General features: G+C 36.3%; 1 protein-coding gene across 3 annotated transcripts; it reads left to right on the top strand.

Annotated features, from left to right (window-relative positions):
• The first annotated feature begins 1206 nt into the window (after positions 1 to 1206).
• Positions 1207 to 16412, top strand: LOC110712222 (peptidyl-prolyl cis-trans isomerase CYP23-like). Of its 3 annotated transcripts, XR_002509524.1 has the most exons (9): positions 1207 to 1433; positions 5782 to 5895; positions 5993 to 6141; positions 6524 to 6686; positions 10526 to 10565; positions 10663 to 10745; positions 10860 to 10900; positions 15171 to 15405; positions 15907 to 16412. XR_002509524.1 is itself a non-coding variant. In XM_021890686.1 (8 exons), exons 1-7 carry the CDS (start codon positions 1311 to 1313, stop codon positions 10878 to 10880), a joined length of 693 nt encoding a protein of 230 aa, XP_021746378.1. In that variant the 5' UTR covers positions 1207 to 1310; the 3' UTR covers positions 10881 to 10900; positions 15907 to 16412. The 3 variants fall into 3 exon arrangements, 2 of the variants coding, with proteins under 2 accessions (XP_021746378.1, XP_021746385.1); XM_021890686.1 differs by lacking the exon at positions 15171 to 15405; XM_021890693.1 differs by lacking the exons at positions 15171 to 15405; positions 15907 to 16412 and adding an exon at positions 13911 to 15000.
• The last annotated feature ends 704 nt before the right edge of the window (positions 16413 to 17116 follow it).

The raw sequence follows: 17116 nt of genomic DNA, 5'->3' as shown, positions 1-17116 counted from the left end.
ACTGTGAATAAGTCAAGTCTTGAAAGAAGGTTTTCTATGAATAATTGTGCAAATGAACAAATACAGGCTCAATAAATTAAAGAGTCTCTTATGATACCAAACAATATGGTGTCATAAGCATAAATGAGCACTACACCAAAATGAGTGGAATATAGGAGGAACGAACTTAATAACATGAACCAGCAAGCAAGTGCAACTACTCATGTTATCATTTCTACTTAGTATGGAAGATAACAAGTGCAACCCTGTAGCATGCTCGAAAAAGCCAAGGTTCAACTGGAATATATCTTCAGCTATGTCCAGCAAAAATAAAGCATGAAACTCAACACAGAAGAAGTGGTGGGCTGGGCACCTGGCCTGGATAACCTTAAAATACATGGGCCTGACCCATAAGTCCATGACCTGGCACAAAGCCATATTACCAGAAAAGGGACGGCTAGGGACGCGGGTGAGTCTCCAATTTAACACGCCCCATTGATAACCATTAAAAAGTAGAGATCCTTGGTTGGAGAGTGGAAACTTGGAGTACTAGTACTTCGTATTATTCTCAATATCTCATATTTGACACGCCCCATTGATATCCTTTAATAGGTCGGTTTTAGGCCTATTTGAGTTATATGTTATGTATTAGTTAGAAAATTAATTCAAAACTAATCTATGAATAGTGTAGTACTCCAAATGATTTATTTAAAAAAAAAGAAAGAGATTACTTATAAAATTATTTGTGTCAACTAAGTTGAATGCTTTTTTGGTTTGGTAAATTAACATACGTAGTATTAAATAATGCAAAGGACTAATGCATTGTTTTGTAAAGAAGCCCACGGGCCAACCTTTGGATCGGTCCTTAGACCAGACCAGCCCACAAGACCCAGCTTGAGCCTTAATTTTTAAAATATGAGCCCGCTTCAGCCCAACCCATTGGTGGTGGGCCTGACCTAGACAATCCTAAAATATATGGGCTTGATCCATAAGTCCACAACCCGGCCCAAAGCCATCTTTATTAGAATAGGGACGACTAGGAACGCGGGCGAGCCTCCAATATGACACGCCCCATTTTTTTTAAAGATAAGAAAAAGAAGAAAAGCGTTAGGAACCCCTTCTCACGAGAGGAATTCCTAACGCATTAGAGGGAATAATTGGGTACAATGGTTTGGAAATACAAAAGAGTAATGTTCATTTGACACGCCCCATTTTCCCATTTATATTCATTAAGACTTAAGAGAAGAGATCCTGACTTCGCATTATTGAGTTGGATATAGGACAAGACTCAGCTCGAAAAGTGCAAAACCTCAAAAAATCGAAGAATTAGAATGGTAAAAGAGATGGAGAGAGCAAAGACAATGATCAAGATCTTTGTGTTCTCTCTCTTAATCACTCATACATTCTCCTTTCCCGAGGAACCCGAATTTGGATCAGCTCGTGTTGTTTTCCAGGTTTTTACTCTTAACTGCAATTATACTATCGATTGTTTTACATTCTGTTTATGTTCAATTTTTGCTTCAAATAAAATTTCTACCCTTTTGTCAAAAATTGGTACTCCATGTTACTAGTAGATCATGATCTTCATTTCTGTCTCATTGTATGCTCCAATTTAATTCATGGGAAATTATGAGGTTAAAAAATGAAGTGGGATTTAAGCAATTTGTATATAGGTGACAAGATTTCAGATTTATTTTTCTTGAATAATTATTTCTGGAATGTATACAAAGCAATTCACATTGAAAAGAATATGGTATATCTTCAATTTATACCTAGATCAGAAATTATATTAATACTTTGGTCATTGATTTGTTGATATTAATTTGTTTGGTTTATGTTTTAAATCCTTGTTCTTGTATCTTGAATACCCATGAACTATTCTGAACTAAATTGTTCTGAACTTTTCCTAATTTATCAGTCCTAAACCATACCTATATTAGCGCTAAACTTAATTTATGTGAACTTATCTGAACTTATTTTAGCCCGAAACTGAAGTTGTAGGCCCTATACTGAATCAATTTGAAATTACTAGCTCCAATATTAAATTTTTTAATCCTGAACTGAAACTCATCTTTGTAAGGTGAAAACTGAAAAGAATGGGGTTTGTATTCTCCAACATCATGATAACCCACATTGTAAATCATATTATTCATTATTAAACTGTACCTAGATGGCATATTTCCATTTATTTCTTTTGGTGGCTGAAATTTTTGATACATGGAATATGGTTTATGTGTGTATGTTTGATTGATGTAGTCTCCCAATTAACAGATTTAGGAAAAGCTTAATTGTATTGATATTATGAATCAGTATTTATAGTAATACAACCCAAAGAAATATTAAAATTACACAGAGGAAATGATAAGCTGGAAACTGGCAACAGACTAATAATAAATAAGAGATATCTTCAACAAAGCAAAGTGATGATAGGCCTAGATATTAGCAGAGATTTAGCTCAGCAAACTAAGGAATATCTTATAATTAGTCAATCCTTATTAGGCCTCTGCAAGATAGACTGTCGTAGAGAAGGTCCAATCTTGAAGACTTGAACCATAGAGCTTACGAGTACAAGTGATATGCAAGTTCAAGTCGGAAAGTTGTAATCTTGTAAGCGTTGTTGTGGCAAGGCAGTAATGTAGGAGGGAGTAGTATTATGCGCACATTTGCATGTAGCTAATGATGCCCAAACCTTGAAATTAGGGAGAAGTAGAGTTGAAGACCTCTCTACTTCATGTTAGATGGAGGACAAGAGACTTTGTAATGGTATAGGGTGCACACGGTTTGACACAATAGGTCGGACTAACGAATTGACCTTCGTTGAACGAGTGAACGACATTTTGGCCAAGGTGCCAATATTGTTAGGGTATTGTTCAATTTCTCTATAGAGGTTTGCAAAGTATGAGTATTATTTTTAGGATTAACGCAAAAGAGAGGGAAATTTTGTGCAAAAATGTTTGGGGTTTTTCCTCTTTAGATAAGAGACCACCAAAGTGGTACACATGAGAAGGTTGAGTGCCCCAATTGTTGTTTGGACTGATGCCGCAGGAAACATGTTACTATGAGTCTATGACACTATGTTAGCAAGGTGGTTAGATTCATGGTTCAAAAATCCGATTTCAATTGCGATGAGGAAGAGGTAGCAATGCCGCAAGATATGATTTGTTGATTGCGAATTTGCAAATATGATTTTGCTCACGGGCTAACCATGTGGCCCCACCCCTTTCATGTACCAAGTCTTTTTAGGGTTTTATAGAAGTGCTATTAGAATAGTTAGAGTAGCATAGTAAAGGATTAGAGCCATTAGTTGAGAGATATGGGTAAACTTTTACCATATCTCTAAGGAAAAATACACTTTAATAATCCCAACTATGGCCGATTTACTTTTAATAATCCCAACTAAGGTTTATTATGTAATAATCCTAACTATTGGGTATGTTTGCCTCCAATCTGCCAGGGTAAATTTTTTTTAACTTTTTTTTTAAAAATGCCACGTGTCAGCACGTTATTGGTCTAATATTAAAAAAAATAATAAAAAAAATTGAATAAAACTTAAAAAAAAAAAGAAAAAAAAAAACAAAAACCATCTCCACCACCGTGAAACCCTAGGCTAACCCCCAGGCCACCGAGAATCGCCGCGGGCCACTTCCCTAACCCCCTAAAATGAACGACCGACCCTCCCAACCCCCTAAACAACACCATCGACCCCCTAAACCACTCCCTTCCTTCGCTCCCCCTTCGCTGGAAAACCAAAATTGAAAAGAAAAAAAACCATGAAGTGCCGCTTCGGCGCTCCCCCTCCCTTCCAACATCCTCAAAACCGCCCTGGGGGCCGAATTCGGGGGTTAGGAAGGAAGGAGGGTTGGTTTCGTTTGTGTGGAGGTTGTTTTCGAGGGAGTTTAGGTGGTTTGGCTGGTGGGAGTGGGTGGCTAGGGTGGTTCGGGGGTTGGGAAGGGTCGGCCGTTTTCGGGTGTTAGTGGAGACGGCCGACCGCTTTCCGATGTGTTGGGGGTTAGCCGTTGGGTTTTGCGGTGGCGGAAGGGGAGGGGGTGGTGGCTCTTAGGGTGTTTTTATTTTTTATTTTATTTTTAATTTTAGACCAATCACGTGCTGACACGTGTATTGGTTACTTGTTACAACAAGTCATTGATTTGGTGTTGACCGGTTGGGATCACTAGAGGCAAACTGACCCCATAGTTAGGATTATTAGATAATAAACCTTAGTTGGGATTATTAAAAGTAAATCGGCCATAGTTGGGATTATTAAAGTGTATTTTTCCTATCTGTAAATAGGAAGCAACTTTTGACTGAAACATGAGATGCAACATTCAATGTGGGGTGGTTTGGGTTAGGAATGTTTGATTCAGGCGAGCTTGTAGGTTTTTGAAAACCCCCTTGAACGATTTTGGTTTGGTGCTTCGATTAAATGAAAATCCATTTTGCACCATGGTCAAACCATTGGAGATAGGTTGAAATGAGGGGAAAATAGGAATAACAAATTGATTTCTCTTTAGCTTCACCACAAATAGAGGGAGATTGGAGGAATGAGGGATGTTGTTAATCAATGAAGGTGCCATTACTAGTTAACATCATTGAAGGAGAGGATGATGTAATGGTGATGCTGATTTGGAACTTGCGTTTCTCCATATGAGTTTGGAAAAAGGAGTTTAGTCTTGGAGTTGAGGCTTTCTCGGTTGAAGAGGAAGGTGGTTGAGTGTAGAAATTTCCTATGTCCATTGGGTGAGAGGTTGATTTAGTGTTGACGAGACATAGTGTACTGTTCACCAATATTGGTGCTGGCCACCGAGAGTTAGGTGCATCCATTTGAAAAAAAGGAAGAGGAAGCATAGAGGAGAAGGAAGATCAATATGGTCACCATCATTTGTTGGTGTTGACAAAGGTCTTTGATGGTGTAGCCTTGTAGGGAGATGCGTGGAGAGGGAGGGGTGATAGCGGAAGTGGAAAAGAAAAAAGGATCTATAGCCTTTAACACTTAATAGATTTAAGGAAAGGTAAAATGTATTGATAGTATGGAGTACTAGGTTTACAAAGAGCAAAAGATAAGTTTAAAATTAGCAACAAAGTAATACTCCCTCTCTCTCTCTCTTTTTTTTATTTTTTTTTTTTATTTTTATTAATGCATCAATTTGACCGGCACATTTGCCGAGACGGAACTTTGACCATTAATATCTTTAATTGTCTATTAGTAAAAATTAAAAAAAATATATATTATAAAACTAGACATTATGACTAATCTAATGATATATTATATAATAACATTTATTCATTTTATAGAGGTGAAAAAATAGAGTCAACCATGGTATGTGAATAGTGCAAAAGTCAAAGTGATGCATTTAAAAAAAATGGAGGGAGTAACAAATGAAGAGACATCTACAACAAATCTCTAAGGCACATGATTTTAAGAGTATAAATATCAACAAACTCAGGTCCTTGTCACCAATATCATATGATAGTGAATATTACATATGCTAGTATAGTATTTGGAAAATAGAGGTATACTACTAGTATGTGTGGGCTTGTGGGGGTGTGATTTCTTGTGTACAGCTTCCCCAGTTCAAATTAAAGCTGATTTTGATGACTTGATGTACGTGACCTTACTTCTAATCAAGATAGTAACTTTCATTTTGTTGTGTGTATACGCTTTTCATTTCTGACTTAGGATTGTTATAAACTTATAATAGTTTCAAACATTGTAAATATTTTTGCTTAATTTTATTATTATTATTATTTTTTTTTCCCGTTAATCCTTCATAGCTATGTTGTTCTTGTTGGTTCTTGCTGCAGACAAATTATGGAGATGTCGAATTTGGTTTCTTTCCTAGTGTGGCCCCCAAAACTGTTGAGCACATTTTCAAACTTGTTCGCTTGGGATGCTATAATACTAATCATTTCTTCCGGGTAATGGTTTGGGCTTTTGTATGTTTGGTTTGGTGTTTAGCTAAAATTAAATTTTAAGCGTAAAATCTCAATGAATGAAGATTATTTCTTGAGGCAGGTTGATAAGGGTTTTGTAGCTCAAGTTGCTGATGTTGTAGGAGGCAGAACAGCCCCAATGAATGCTGAGCAGAGGATGGAAGCTGAGAAAACTGTGATAGGTGAATTTAGTAAGGTCAAACATGTTAGGGGTATCCTGTCAATGGGGAGGTAGGTTTAAGAGGCTTGCTTAAGTGCTAATTCTTTTCCTAGTATGTTATCTCTAATCTGCTTTTAGTGGATTTATTTGAATTGGTTTATGTTCACAGGTGTTTTGGCTTGATAGTAGAATTCAGTTAGTCATTGTTTCCAGTGAATTTGATTAAATAATGTGCTTCAAACTGTCTTGAACCTTTTTATTTTTTTTGTTTAAATTTTCATTAGAAACAAGTCTCGAGTCTTTTCTTTTTTGAGGAACATACAGATTTGCTTCTGGTTATTTGATATGGAACTACCTAAGCTGTTATAATTAGTTACATTTCACTATTGCTGCGCTGTGATTTTTCCTTGGGTCTCATAGTGCTGATGTTATAGCTGTAATTGCTTTCTGCAGGTATGATGATCCAGACAGTGCATCATCTTCCTTCTCTATACTTCTCGGTGATGCACCTCATCTTGATGAAAAGTATGCAATCTTTGGCAAGGTCATCGAGGGTGATGAGACATTGAGAAAGCTCGAGGAACTTCCTACTCGAAAAGAGGGCATATTTGTAATGGTAATATTCTATACGCTGTCTTGTGTAATTGTTTTGTTTAATCAAGTTGTCTGTAAGTGCTTGATGAACTGTGATAAATACTGCCTGATCTATTAAACCTGTGATGTTAGTGAAAAAAGAAAGTCTTGAACGAGACCATCTCACACTAACTATTTGCAAGGCCTTAAATGTTACTTACTACCTCCGTTAATAGTTATCTGCAACTTTTACCAAAAACAAAAATGGACGCTAAAAGTTATGTGCAACATTTCCAAATCTTTCCATTTTTAGTGAAGTTTATTTAATAAAATTACAAAAACATCCTTAGTTAAAAATTTATAACATCAATTTCATTCTTAAAAACAGAATTATTTAATTGCTAATCTAACCCAATTAATCTAATTATTCCTATCAAATTTATTTCATCTCCCCCAATAACTCATTGAAATCAACCAAATTAGTTCATCTCATATGCTAAAAATCATCTAATTTCTCCACATTCACACCCTAATTTTTCACCTTCTTCATCTTCCCCATTACCTTTCTCTCTCCTCCTTTAACCTCATTCTAGATCTGGTACAACGAAGAAGAAGACGACGAAGAAGGTTGTTGTCGGTGGGTGTGGCGGTTTCTTAGGCGGTTTTGGGTTCAAATTTGGGTGGGTCGTGGTTCTGGGTTCAAGTTGGGGTGGGTTTCATGGTTCTTGGTTTGACTTGGGTGGGGGTTTTCGCGGTTTTACTTTCTGGTGGGTTGGTTTTCGTGGGTTTAATTTATGTGGGTTGGTTTTTGTGGGTTTAGTTTCCGGTGGCCAGGTTTTCGTGAAGGTGGGTGGGTGTTCGTGGGTTTGGGTTCCAGTGGGTGGGTGGGTGTTCGTGGAGGTGGTGGTTTCGTTGGTGGATCTGGGTGGCTGGGTGGTTCTTTCATTTTTTTTATTTTTTTTTTTAATTTTAAGGATTTGGATTGATTAATTATTAATGACATACCCTTACTTTTGGTTAAGCACCATGAGGAAATTTTGCAATGGAGTCCGTCCCTCTCCCCAAAGTTGCACATAACCATTAACGGAGGTAGTATAAAAAGTGAAGTCATTCCCTAAAATAAATGTCACCTTGGTATCACATTGATTTTGCAAGATTGTCTTACCTATGACTTTGGCTAATGAAGATAAATTGAGCTCCAGCTATCTATAATCTTGAATGAGAATTACCTTCTTTTTATAAAAAAAAAAAAAAAGAAAAGTAGGTGACGTGCCATTAACAATTCTGAATAAATATACATTCAATTAGAAGCAGAAGTGAACTGCCTCATCTCTTCTTATGCTTTACGTTGAAACCCTTAGCAATATAATTTTAAACTTAAGTCGTTAAGTGATAATAATTTGTGTAAAACTTCTAAATTATAACACTTAGGGCATGCTTGGTTAAATAAAGGGGGCAATGACAAAATAATAAACAGAGAATGAATGTGGACGGGGGTGGTGATACATGAGATGTCTAGTAGTAGTTCTGTGTAAATACTAAGGAGAAGGGAGGAGCGCGTAATTATAACCCTCATTTTGGGGATAATAGTTTCCCACCATCTGCCTATTTCCCTCATTATCACTATATCATCCCTTTTACCACAACCCAACCCATTTTCATTCCCTCTCTCTTTTTTTTTAATTTTTTTATTCTGTCACTCCCTAACGCATTACCTCCAATCCAAGCATGTAAAGTGTTGAAAATTGCTGCACTAGCTCAAAAGCCTGTAGCTTCAATCAAATTCTGTTGGACAGCAGTACTTTTGAATTGAAAATTTTGAGCAAACAATTCAGCATATTGATTAGACGGGGAAACACTTAAGATTTAGCTTTTAGAATGCATAGTGATGGAACAATTATTAAAAAAAAAAATTGATAAATAAATAGTAAGTATCCTTGCTGTTAAGCCCAGAGTCTGGCACCAAACCAGTTTAACCAACTTTCAATAGATAAGCTAAATGAAATGCATGTTTATTTCATCCTCCATCTTTTCAGTTCTGGTAGATTGAGCAGGTTTCGGATGATTTCTCTAATATAGCTGCTTATGATTATAAAATATCGTGATGATGGATTTATTTCCCCGAGTACCTATTTGCCAGAAAAAATAAAAAAAGTCTCCAAGTAGCTGGGTTTTGAAAAGGGATGGTTGTTGATATTTTCAACTGGATCTCTTAACTATCCTAAAAAGCTACTTCACTAGTTTTGAGGGTTTTGGTATAGATCACTGTAGACATGTAGAATGTATTTGCCTGTACATCCATTAGTGGTGCAAGGCATGTCAAGAGCACAACCATCATCGGTGTCATTAGTTGGGTAGGTGTGTATTTTAGGAAGTTGTGTATACTAGGAAGTTGAGTTATATTATGAATGCAAGGCATAAGGGATAATTTTCTTATATTAATTAGATAGGCTTTGTGTGTCACTCTTTGTTAGGTTGCATTAATATTATGTGAATATAAAGGTGAAGTTATTTCACATTTTTACTCTATGGCAGAGACTCAAGGCTAGGGCATAAATGGATCAAACCCACAATGTTATGAAGAAGAGAACTGCTGAAAATTGACCATACTTCTTGGGTTCACAGGATAACCCATGAAACTTGAACACGCAAGTCCGGTTGTGTGGTGATAGTTATGAATAGCACGGGCAAGATTGATCTGCTTGGCTCTTCGAACTCAACTTTCTAAAATACGCACCTACGTTCATATTCATTATCTTAAGTCTATCATGCTGAGATTGTGATGTGTGGTTCTATGATCTGACATCCAGACCTGGCTAATCTTAAGCCACCATGGAAAGGAAGATTTTGAATTGGTAATTAATATCCATGAATAGTATCTAATGAATTATGAGTGCAATATACCTCAAAAAAGGGTGGGGGTGGGGGAAATTTCTCTAAAAGATTCAATCCAGCCACAAGTTCCCCTATGGCTACCTTTGTTACGACCTGTTATTAAAATAGGAATGGATTGCTGTAGCTTAAAATATTCTACGACTGTAAACATAGTATAATCTTGTTGGCAGCTTAGATACGTCCTTTAGAATGGACCAAGAGAACCATTTATAAGTTGTTTCGAAGATGGGGTTTGGCGTGGGGCTGAACTCGGCGGTATCTTGGTGTTAAACAGCCATTTTAAAAAGCTGTTTGGGGGTAAGTTTTTTAACCATCTTGGGGGTCAAGTTGTTGCCCACCTTGTAATAAATAACATAATAAAGGACTCATGCACTCTACTTGAGACCAAAAACATGCAAAAGTTTCATAGAATGGCCACGTCTTATATTTTGACAACATACTGACTGAAGACGTTTTTAAAGACAGATTAATACACTGTTAGCACTAACAACCTCCATGGCATAAGGAAGAAGTAGACCTTTCTCCTAATTGATCAAGTGCCCTTGCTTTGGAGGGTAAGAGTAACTACTATGTACTATGGGATTTCTCTCATTTTTAAGGAAATGTTTTGGAACAATAGTAGTGTTTAAGCAGCGTTTACTACAAAAGGGCTGAGGTTGGATATTATTTGCTTATCCCAACCTGATATGGTTATGGGCTCATGCACTCACTTAAGACCAAAAACATGCAAAATTTTCATAGAAGGCCAAGTCTGAAAATTGACAACATTATGGTGTCTAGACTGTAGATTCCTACAGTTATTACTGAGTCTAGGAGTCTAGGTCAAAGGTCAAGAGTGATGCTTGTTTGAACTTATATCCAAGTCCTATCAGTGTGGATAATTCTTATCTATGCTATTGATCTTTGCCTATAATGAATTTTTGATGTCATCTAACTTAATTTTAAAATTTTAATCTTGATTTTATTTCTTGCCCTTCTTTTCAACAGCCATTGGAGCGGATCACAATTTTGTCTTCTTACTACTATGGTGAGGATTGATATGCATCCCTTAGGAAGTCATCTATTCGTTTTTGCCTTTTCTTCTTCTGTAAATTATAATCTTTTCTCGATAATTTATTTGCTAGAGGTGAATGGTGAAACCTGTGAAGAAGATAGATCAAATCTAAGAAGACGCTTGGCCGCTTCATTTGTTGAAATTGAGAGATGGGTAATATGACTCTTGATGAACATCTTATTGAATTCTGTCGCTTGGAGTTTATTTTCATTCTGAATATGTGATGAATACTTACGCCTGCCTTAAATTTACTTTAATCATTGGCAGAGAATGAAGTGCTTTCCATAGTTCAGTATGGATAATGAGAGGTCAGTGATGTTTTTGACTACTGTAGATGGCATTTTGTTGTCTTTCATGTGTGATGTGTGAAAAGTTCAGAAATGATTTCTTATTTTGTGAGCCTTATTAAGTTTTATATACTTGTTTTACATCTGTTTCTTGTCTCTTCACATGTATGTGTGAGCATCTAGTTGTCCACATGTCTTAATTAATTGACACATGGAACTTTTTTTGTCACAACCACTGTCCAAGTCTTTCTCTTTGAAGATTGACTTCTTGCGGAGTTCTTCACCTTTTGCTGATTCTTGTCTAGTGCTTTAATAAGTATTTTGCAAGTTCTTGTACACCCCGATAGCACTCTGATATTGGGGTGTGGTGAGGTTCTGTATGAGAAGTATTTTGCAATGTGTTTTGTATTATCCTAGGGACCTGTGCATTATTGTAACAGTGCTCCTATTCCTGTTATTAAGTATTTATAGAAGATGAATGATAAACTCTTGCTATGTGGACACCCTGTTATACTTCAAGTGTCCAGTGTTGGATCCTCCGACACTTCGACGCCACATGACACGACACGACACCCAAATATATAGTGGCCTTATATGAAATTTTATAAAATCTGGAGTGTTAAAGGATCCGACACCGTGTCGGACACGACACCCAAATCTGAGTCTGTGCAACATACAACTCTAGTCTAAGAAAAGTGAATTTTTCAAGATTGCCTAGATATTAGTGAATGATATTTAGGGAACGATGAAGTATGTACATTTTCTTCTTTCCCCACAACAACAATGCCAAAGCTTTAAGCCTTTAATCCCTAAAGGATGGGGCCGTCTGCATGAACCAAGAATTTATTTCCCATGGTCGTCCTCAAAGATCTTCTTCCCTTCTACCTGGTGCTGTTTGATCTAGCAAACCTTTTTGTTTTACATAATCTTTTACCTGCCTCCATTCAAGTCATATTTTGTCCACCTCTTTCTTTATCAATGCATCTTCCAACATCAAACTATATTGCTACATGAAATTCTTTTTAGTAACTTTGAAAGGTTTTATTTTTTGACGTGATCGCCCTTTGGAATTACAAATTTTAAGCTTGGAAGATTTGCCCTTCTTTAAAATTTTGGTGGTAATTGCACACTTATGGGATTAAGGCTTTGATTGATTGAATTGCACAAAAAATTGAGAGGATGATGTGGGTTTTTTTGTTGCCTAGAGCTGGGGATGAGAGAAAGGAATGATCGTCTTGTGAGCTGGGAGTTGGTGGGTTGTCCTAAGACAGAGGGTGGATTGGGGTTTTGAAGAATTGTCTTAAAAACCATTGGTTTTGGCGGAAAAATGGTGTTGAAGGTTTCCTCTAGAATATTGGGCTCTGTGGTATGTCATCAAGAGCTAGTACAAATTGTGTGAGAATGAGTGAGATTTCCTAAGTGTTATCCCATGGAAATTTATTTTACAAGTGGCTTTTTTAGTTACTCCTTTGGCGTGGTAAGGAATGGAAAATTGGAAATTGGAAAGAGAGAAGCCTGTTAGTTCACGGTTTCCACAACTTTACTGCTTATCAATTTTTCAAAATGCTTCTTTAGTGGTAATGTGTAGATCTTGTGGTGCTGAAAACAACTCAATGACAGAGGTAGAAAACTCACCTCTATTTGTGATCTCTTGCTTAAAGTTTATGGACGTGATGATCCTAGAGTGTGGTTGGGAGATTCATTTTGGGATCTTTTCTTGCAAGTCCTTCCTTGTTTGAATCACCCCCCCTAAATTGTGTTTCATCTGGAAAACAAAGGTCCCTCTTAAAGTGCAAGCTTTTCTATGACGCTAGCTTTGGGAAGGATCAAAGCGAATGATATGCTTCATAACCATCAACTGAAGTTGGCTATCACACCATATCTGTTTTTGCTTGGTCGATGATCATGCTTACATGCTTTCCTATTTTGCAGTAATTGCACATCAGAAGGGTGATACATAAGGAGGACAAGGTGTCCTCACAAATGAAGTAAATAGCTCAGTAATTAACCCACACAACTTGAAACCCATTTAATGGCTTAAAACAATTAAACTAAACTATACAAATCGTAATATAAAGGTAAACATAGATAAAAAAAACATGATGTAACTTAGTGCTCTGTATCAGAAATAGAGGAAATGTTTGACAGAAAATAACAGGATGAACATCACTTTGAAAACAATGTCATTTCTCCATCTCAGAAGTACTTCCTCCATTTTTTTTTACTTGCGACATTTCAATACTGTACAATATTCACATACTCGCCTTGAATTACATTTCGTGATTCATACTTAAAGAAACATAGTCATATGAGATCTTGTGAGATTCATCTTTATGTTTGCTTTATTAAAATCTAATCTTTAATTTTTTTTATTAATGCATTATTAAAGATGTAAATGGTTGAAGTTATGCATTGGCAAACGTGGAAAACAGAGATGTTGCAAGTACGGAAAAACAAAGAAAGTATACTGTAACTTTGATTTAGATATTTCTGGTTAAGAGCTTTAACCAGAACTGGAAGTTGTACTGTTGGTTTATTGCTTTCTTCAACATGTAGCAAGTCCATAAGTAATTCATGCAACATTATACTTGAGTATTATCAAGCTGTCACATCATGTGTATAATGGTTTACCACATTTGATTTGACCTGTGAATTTTTTGCATAGTACTGGTTGCTAATAGGTGGGCTTACTTTAATGTGGATGATATTGATTACTGAATACCCCTTCTTAAAAGGTAGCACAACAGTTGGAAGATCCTCTTCACGAGATTACAACCTAACTGAGTAACTGAAAACATATATGAAGTACATTTTTTTCAAGCGTAATGGGCTAGTTTAAATGAATGCCACTAAAGTTGGATACTAGTTGATACTCAAAATTAGCTACGTAGTAATTTATCTGCTGCTCACCTTACCTCTAGATAGATATATGCTTGACTTTTGATAGAGAAAACATGATGTTTCTGCATATAAATGCTTGCATTCTGATTGTTTCCATATAAATACCTTTTCTCTGGGTCGTTTGAAGCAGGTTCTGTTCTAGCCATTCAGAGCTAGATAACTCAAAGGTTCTGTAGTTCTTGAACCTCCTCAAACCTTGCCTAAGGTGGGACCTATACTGGGCTGTTTGGCTGTTAAAATACTTAAGAAGAGTGATTTAATGCTATAGTGTTGTTGACCCTATTAGTACAGAACTAGAACCTCCTGATTCAGTTTACTTGGGCTATATTATGATTGGCTGTGCTGCTCAACTAAGTAAAGGTTTTTGCCTTCTAAGCTATGTGACTCATTAGATCAGATGGATACAATATCAAGAAATGGTATGGATAATCGCAGGGCTGTCTGAGGTGACTGAAAGTAGGTATAAGAGTAATATATTAGCTCATACTTTACTGTAGCAGTGGACTATTTTTGGTATTGTGATTTTCTTTGGTTCCATATTGAAGCATGTAATCTTGATTGAGTAAGACTAAGGAAACGGAGCTTCTTGGTGTATAGTTTGTTATTTTCTCTTCATCCTTACAAGGCCAAGACACTATATTGAGACGGTGGATACGAGTAGAAAAGGTTCTCATCACATCGATGTCATAGGTTATTTTATAACTGATTTCAATAGTCAGTATGGTATTATGGAAGGCTACAGAGTTTCAGACTTTCAACATGCTTTACCACATCTCTGAATTGTTCACAAGGCAGCTAGGGTAATGGAAAGATTATGAGGGAATTTTAATGGATTTTTATTTGTGCTGGAAAGCTTTAGCATGGCAATAGTCCTCTTTCATTCAGTCGAAAAAGTTGCAACATGTGAAAAGAAGATAATTGTGTATAGTGTATTGGTGATCTTGGGTCACTGGGAAGGCTGTTTTTTGCAACGTTGGGAGGATTTGTTCATAGTAGAAGGTCTTAAGTTTCGGAATTGCATCTTGGTTTGAAGCATACAGTAGAGGAGACTACTGCGGAAAGCTCTTGAACAGGCATTAAGGAAGTGCATCTTAGAGAGGCGGGCAGACCTATATAATAATTGCAGTATAATATTTTTGTGAATAATATAGTTGAAGTTTTAATTTGTATGTGATGCATGTTTTTTCACTAGTCAGAAAATCAATGTCTTGTGTCAGGAATCTGTATGCATGCTGTTACTAGTCTTAAGACTCTTAACTAATACCATTTATGCTGAAAGAGTAGAAAGCTAAGCCTAGACTTTCTCTGTAGAATCTCCTGTTGAATGTATATCTTCCTATTACAGTTAAAATTTGTAGGGCAGTTATTTTTCTCTTTCTCCTCTCTGCAGAAACTCTGGTGCAAAGTTACGTAATTAAGAATCATCCTTCTGATGCTCTGTCTTGGGTGTTATTGGAGGTCACTTTGACTGCACATGTTAATTAGCTGACTACTGCAGTTCTTATTTACTTAGCAATTTGGATGATCAAAAGGTGAAATGTTAAACAATAATAGTTTAACGCCAAATGAAATTCATAGACATGATGAAGCTGTGTCTTGTTACTTCGGACGAGGATGCTAACTTGGTATGCTTCATCGTAGTTTTAACCCTTTTAGGCCCTTCCGTCCTTGTTCATAAGAATACCGTGTTCTTCTGAATTTCTGGTCAACATACGTGATAAGTACAAACTGTTTTCATCATAATTATGTGTTATCATACTTGGAAAAATATACTGACTTTTATTACTGAAACTATGGTGTTTGTCTTGTACTAACTTGACTTGCCAGAAATGAACAGTTTAATGTTGGCAGTCAGATCTAATCACAGTCGCTTCTACCGTGCCTTTTTGTTCTAACCTTGAGTTGATTCCTAGTTGATATGGGGTAGGATTTTGTGGGGTATGAAAGCATCAAGCTATCTTGTGATGGACCAAGCCTAAAAAAAATTTAGCATATTTTTCTTTCATAATATGTCTGACTGTTGTCAGCGTCTGAAAGTTGAGTCAGTCCCTCTGTATGCATGCGTCTACATCAAAGTTCAGGTCTTTCTCATGCCATTACTGATCTGATTTGTTTTATAATTTCAGAAAAAGGATTGTAGACTACAATGCTCGGATTTGGCGATGAGTTTCCTACACAGGTAATTGTCCAAGTTAATTCCTATACTGAAAACGAGCAAGTAGCAAGTTATCTACATGGATGTCGAAATGTCAAGTAAATAGAGATGAGGATTGAGAGTGAAATGAGAAACGGGAAATAGAATCACTCCTCAGAACCAAGCATGTCGCGCAGAATTTCATCTAAAACAAGACATGTGCATCTTTTCAGCAAGTGGTATCGGCTTGATTGTCTTGAGGTTGCCATCTTGTTGCGAAAAGTAGAAACACTAACACTCACTCAATCTTGAATCAGAGATATACTCGTATTAGCGTAGCATCTTGTTTAGCTTACCCTGTATATGAAGTCAACCTTGACTGTATAGTATCACCGTTATTTTCATGTCTTGTTCTTGTTGTCAGTAGACAACTTCAACTGCAGTGGGGCTATCTCTTTCGTCCTCTTAGTGAAACAATTGACACTGATTTGATGCTCTCTTTTATTCTACATTTTGATGCTTTATTATGTAGGGAAGTTTTCTGTTAAACAGTGGGAGCACATTATGGTTTGGGTCGGGGACTTATTATTTTTACCATATACTTGATTTATCCTCGAGGAATATTTATGCTCTTAAGGATAGATTTAGTAGGCTTTGTTTGTTTTGATAGAAAACATATTCACGATTCTCCCAACTTAGAGTGGAAACCATCTTCCTTTTATATAGCAAGAAATGCCAAAATTTTCTCACTACTCCGCGATTGTTAGAGAATATGGGTTGAGCTAAATTTTTCATTATGCTAAACAATACGAAATATAAACATAATAGTATTGCCATGAGTCCATGATAACATCTGCTCAAGGTTTTTTTTTTTTTTTTTTTTTTAACGGCTTAAAATTAATCTTGACTGTGATTATGTGATTTAAATGAAGTGCTTTAAACTTAAACCATGCTCATAATTATGACCCGAACTTAGACTGACTTGACCTAATGGTGCTATTATTGATTAATTAGTCATAATAACTTAATAAGTTCGTGGATAGTAACTTTGACTGATCTAAAACCTAACCAACCAATTAAACCAAATGAATTTTATAAAGTACCAACTATTGATTAAATTTGTAACTCAACCCTACTTAATGCGTCAATATTCAAATTAAATGAGTTATTAGTACTATAGATTAACAATTTAGCACGACTTT

This window comes from Chenopodium quinoa, unplaced genomic scaffold (assembly GCF_001683475.1).
Source record: "Chenopodium quinoa cultivar QQ74 unplaced genomic scaffold, ASM168347v1, whole genome shotgun sequence".
In the NCBI taxonomy this organism is placed as follows: Eukaryota; Viridiplantae; Streptophyta; class Magnoliopsida; order Caryophyllales; family Amaranthaceae; genus Chenopodium; species Chenopodium quinoa.
Note: the sequence above shows the minus strand (reverse complement) of the source record. Positions and strands in the feature narration are given on the sequence as shown.

Coding starts and splice junctions, on each gene's coding strand:
- LOC110712222 (XM_021890686.1), top strand. CDS start 1,311: ATGGTAAAAGAGATGGAGAGAGCAAAGACAATGATCAAGATCTTTGTG. Junction 6,687..10,525: donor AAGAGGGCATATTTGTAATG/GTAATATTCTAT, acceptor TCTTTTCAACAG/CCATTGGAGCGGATCACAAT. Junction 10,566..10,662: donor TTTGTCTTCTTACTACTATG/GTGAGGATTGAT, acceptor TTTATTTGCTAG/AGGTGAATGGTGAAACCTGT.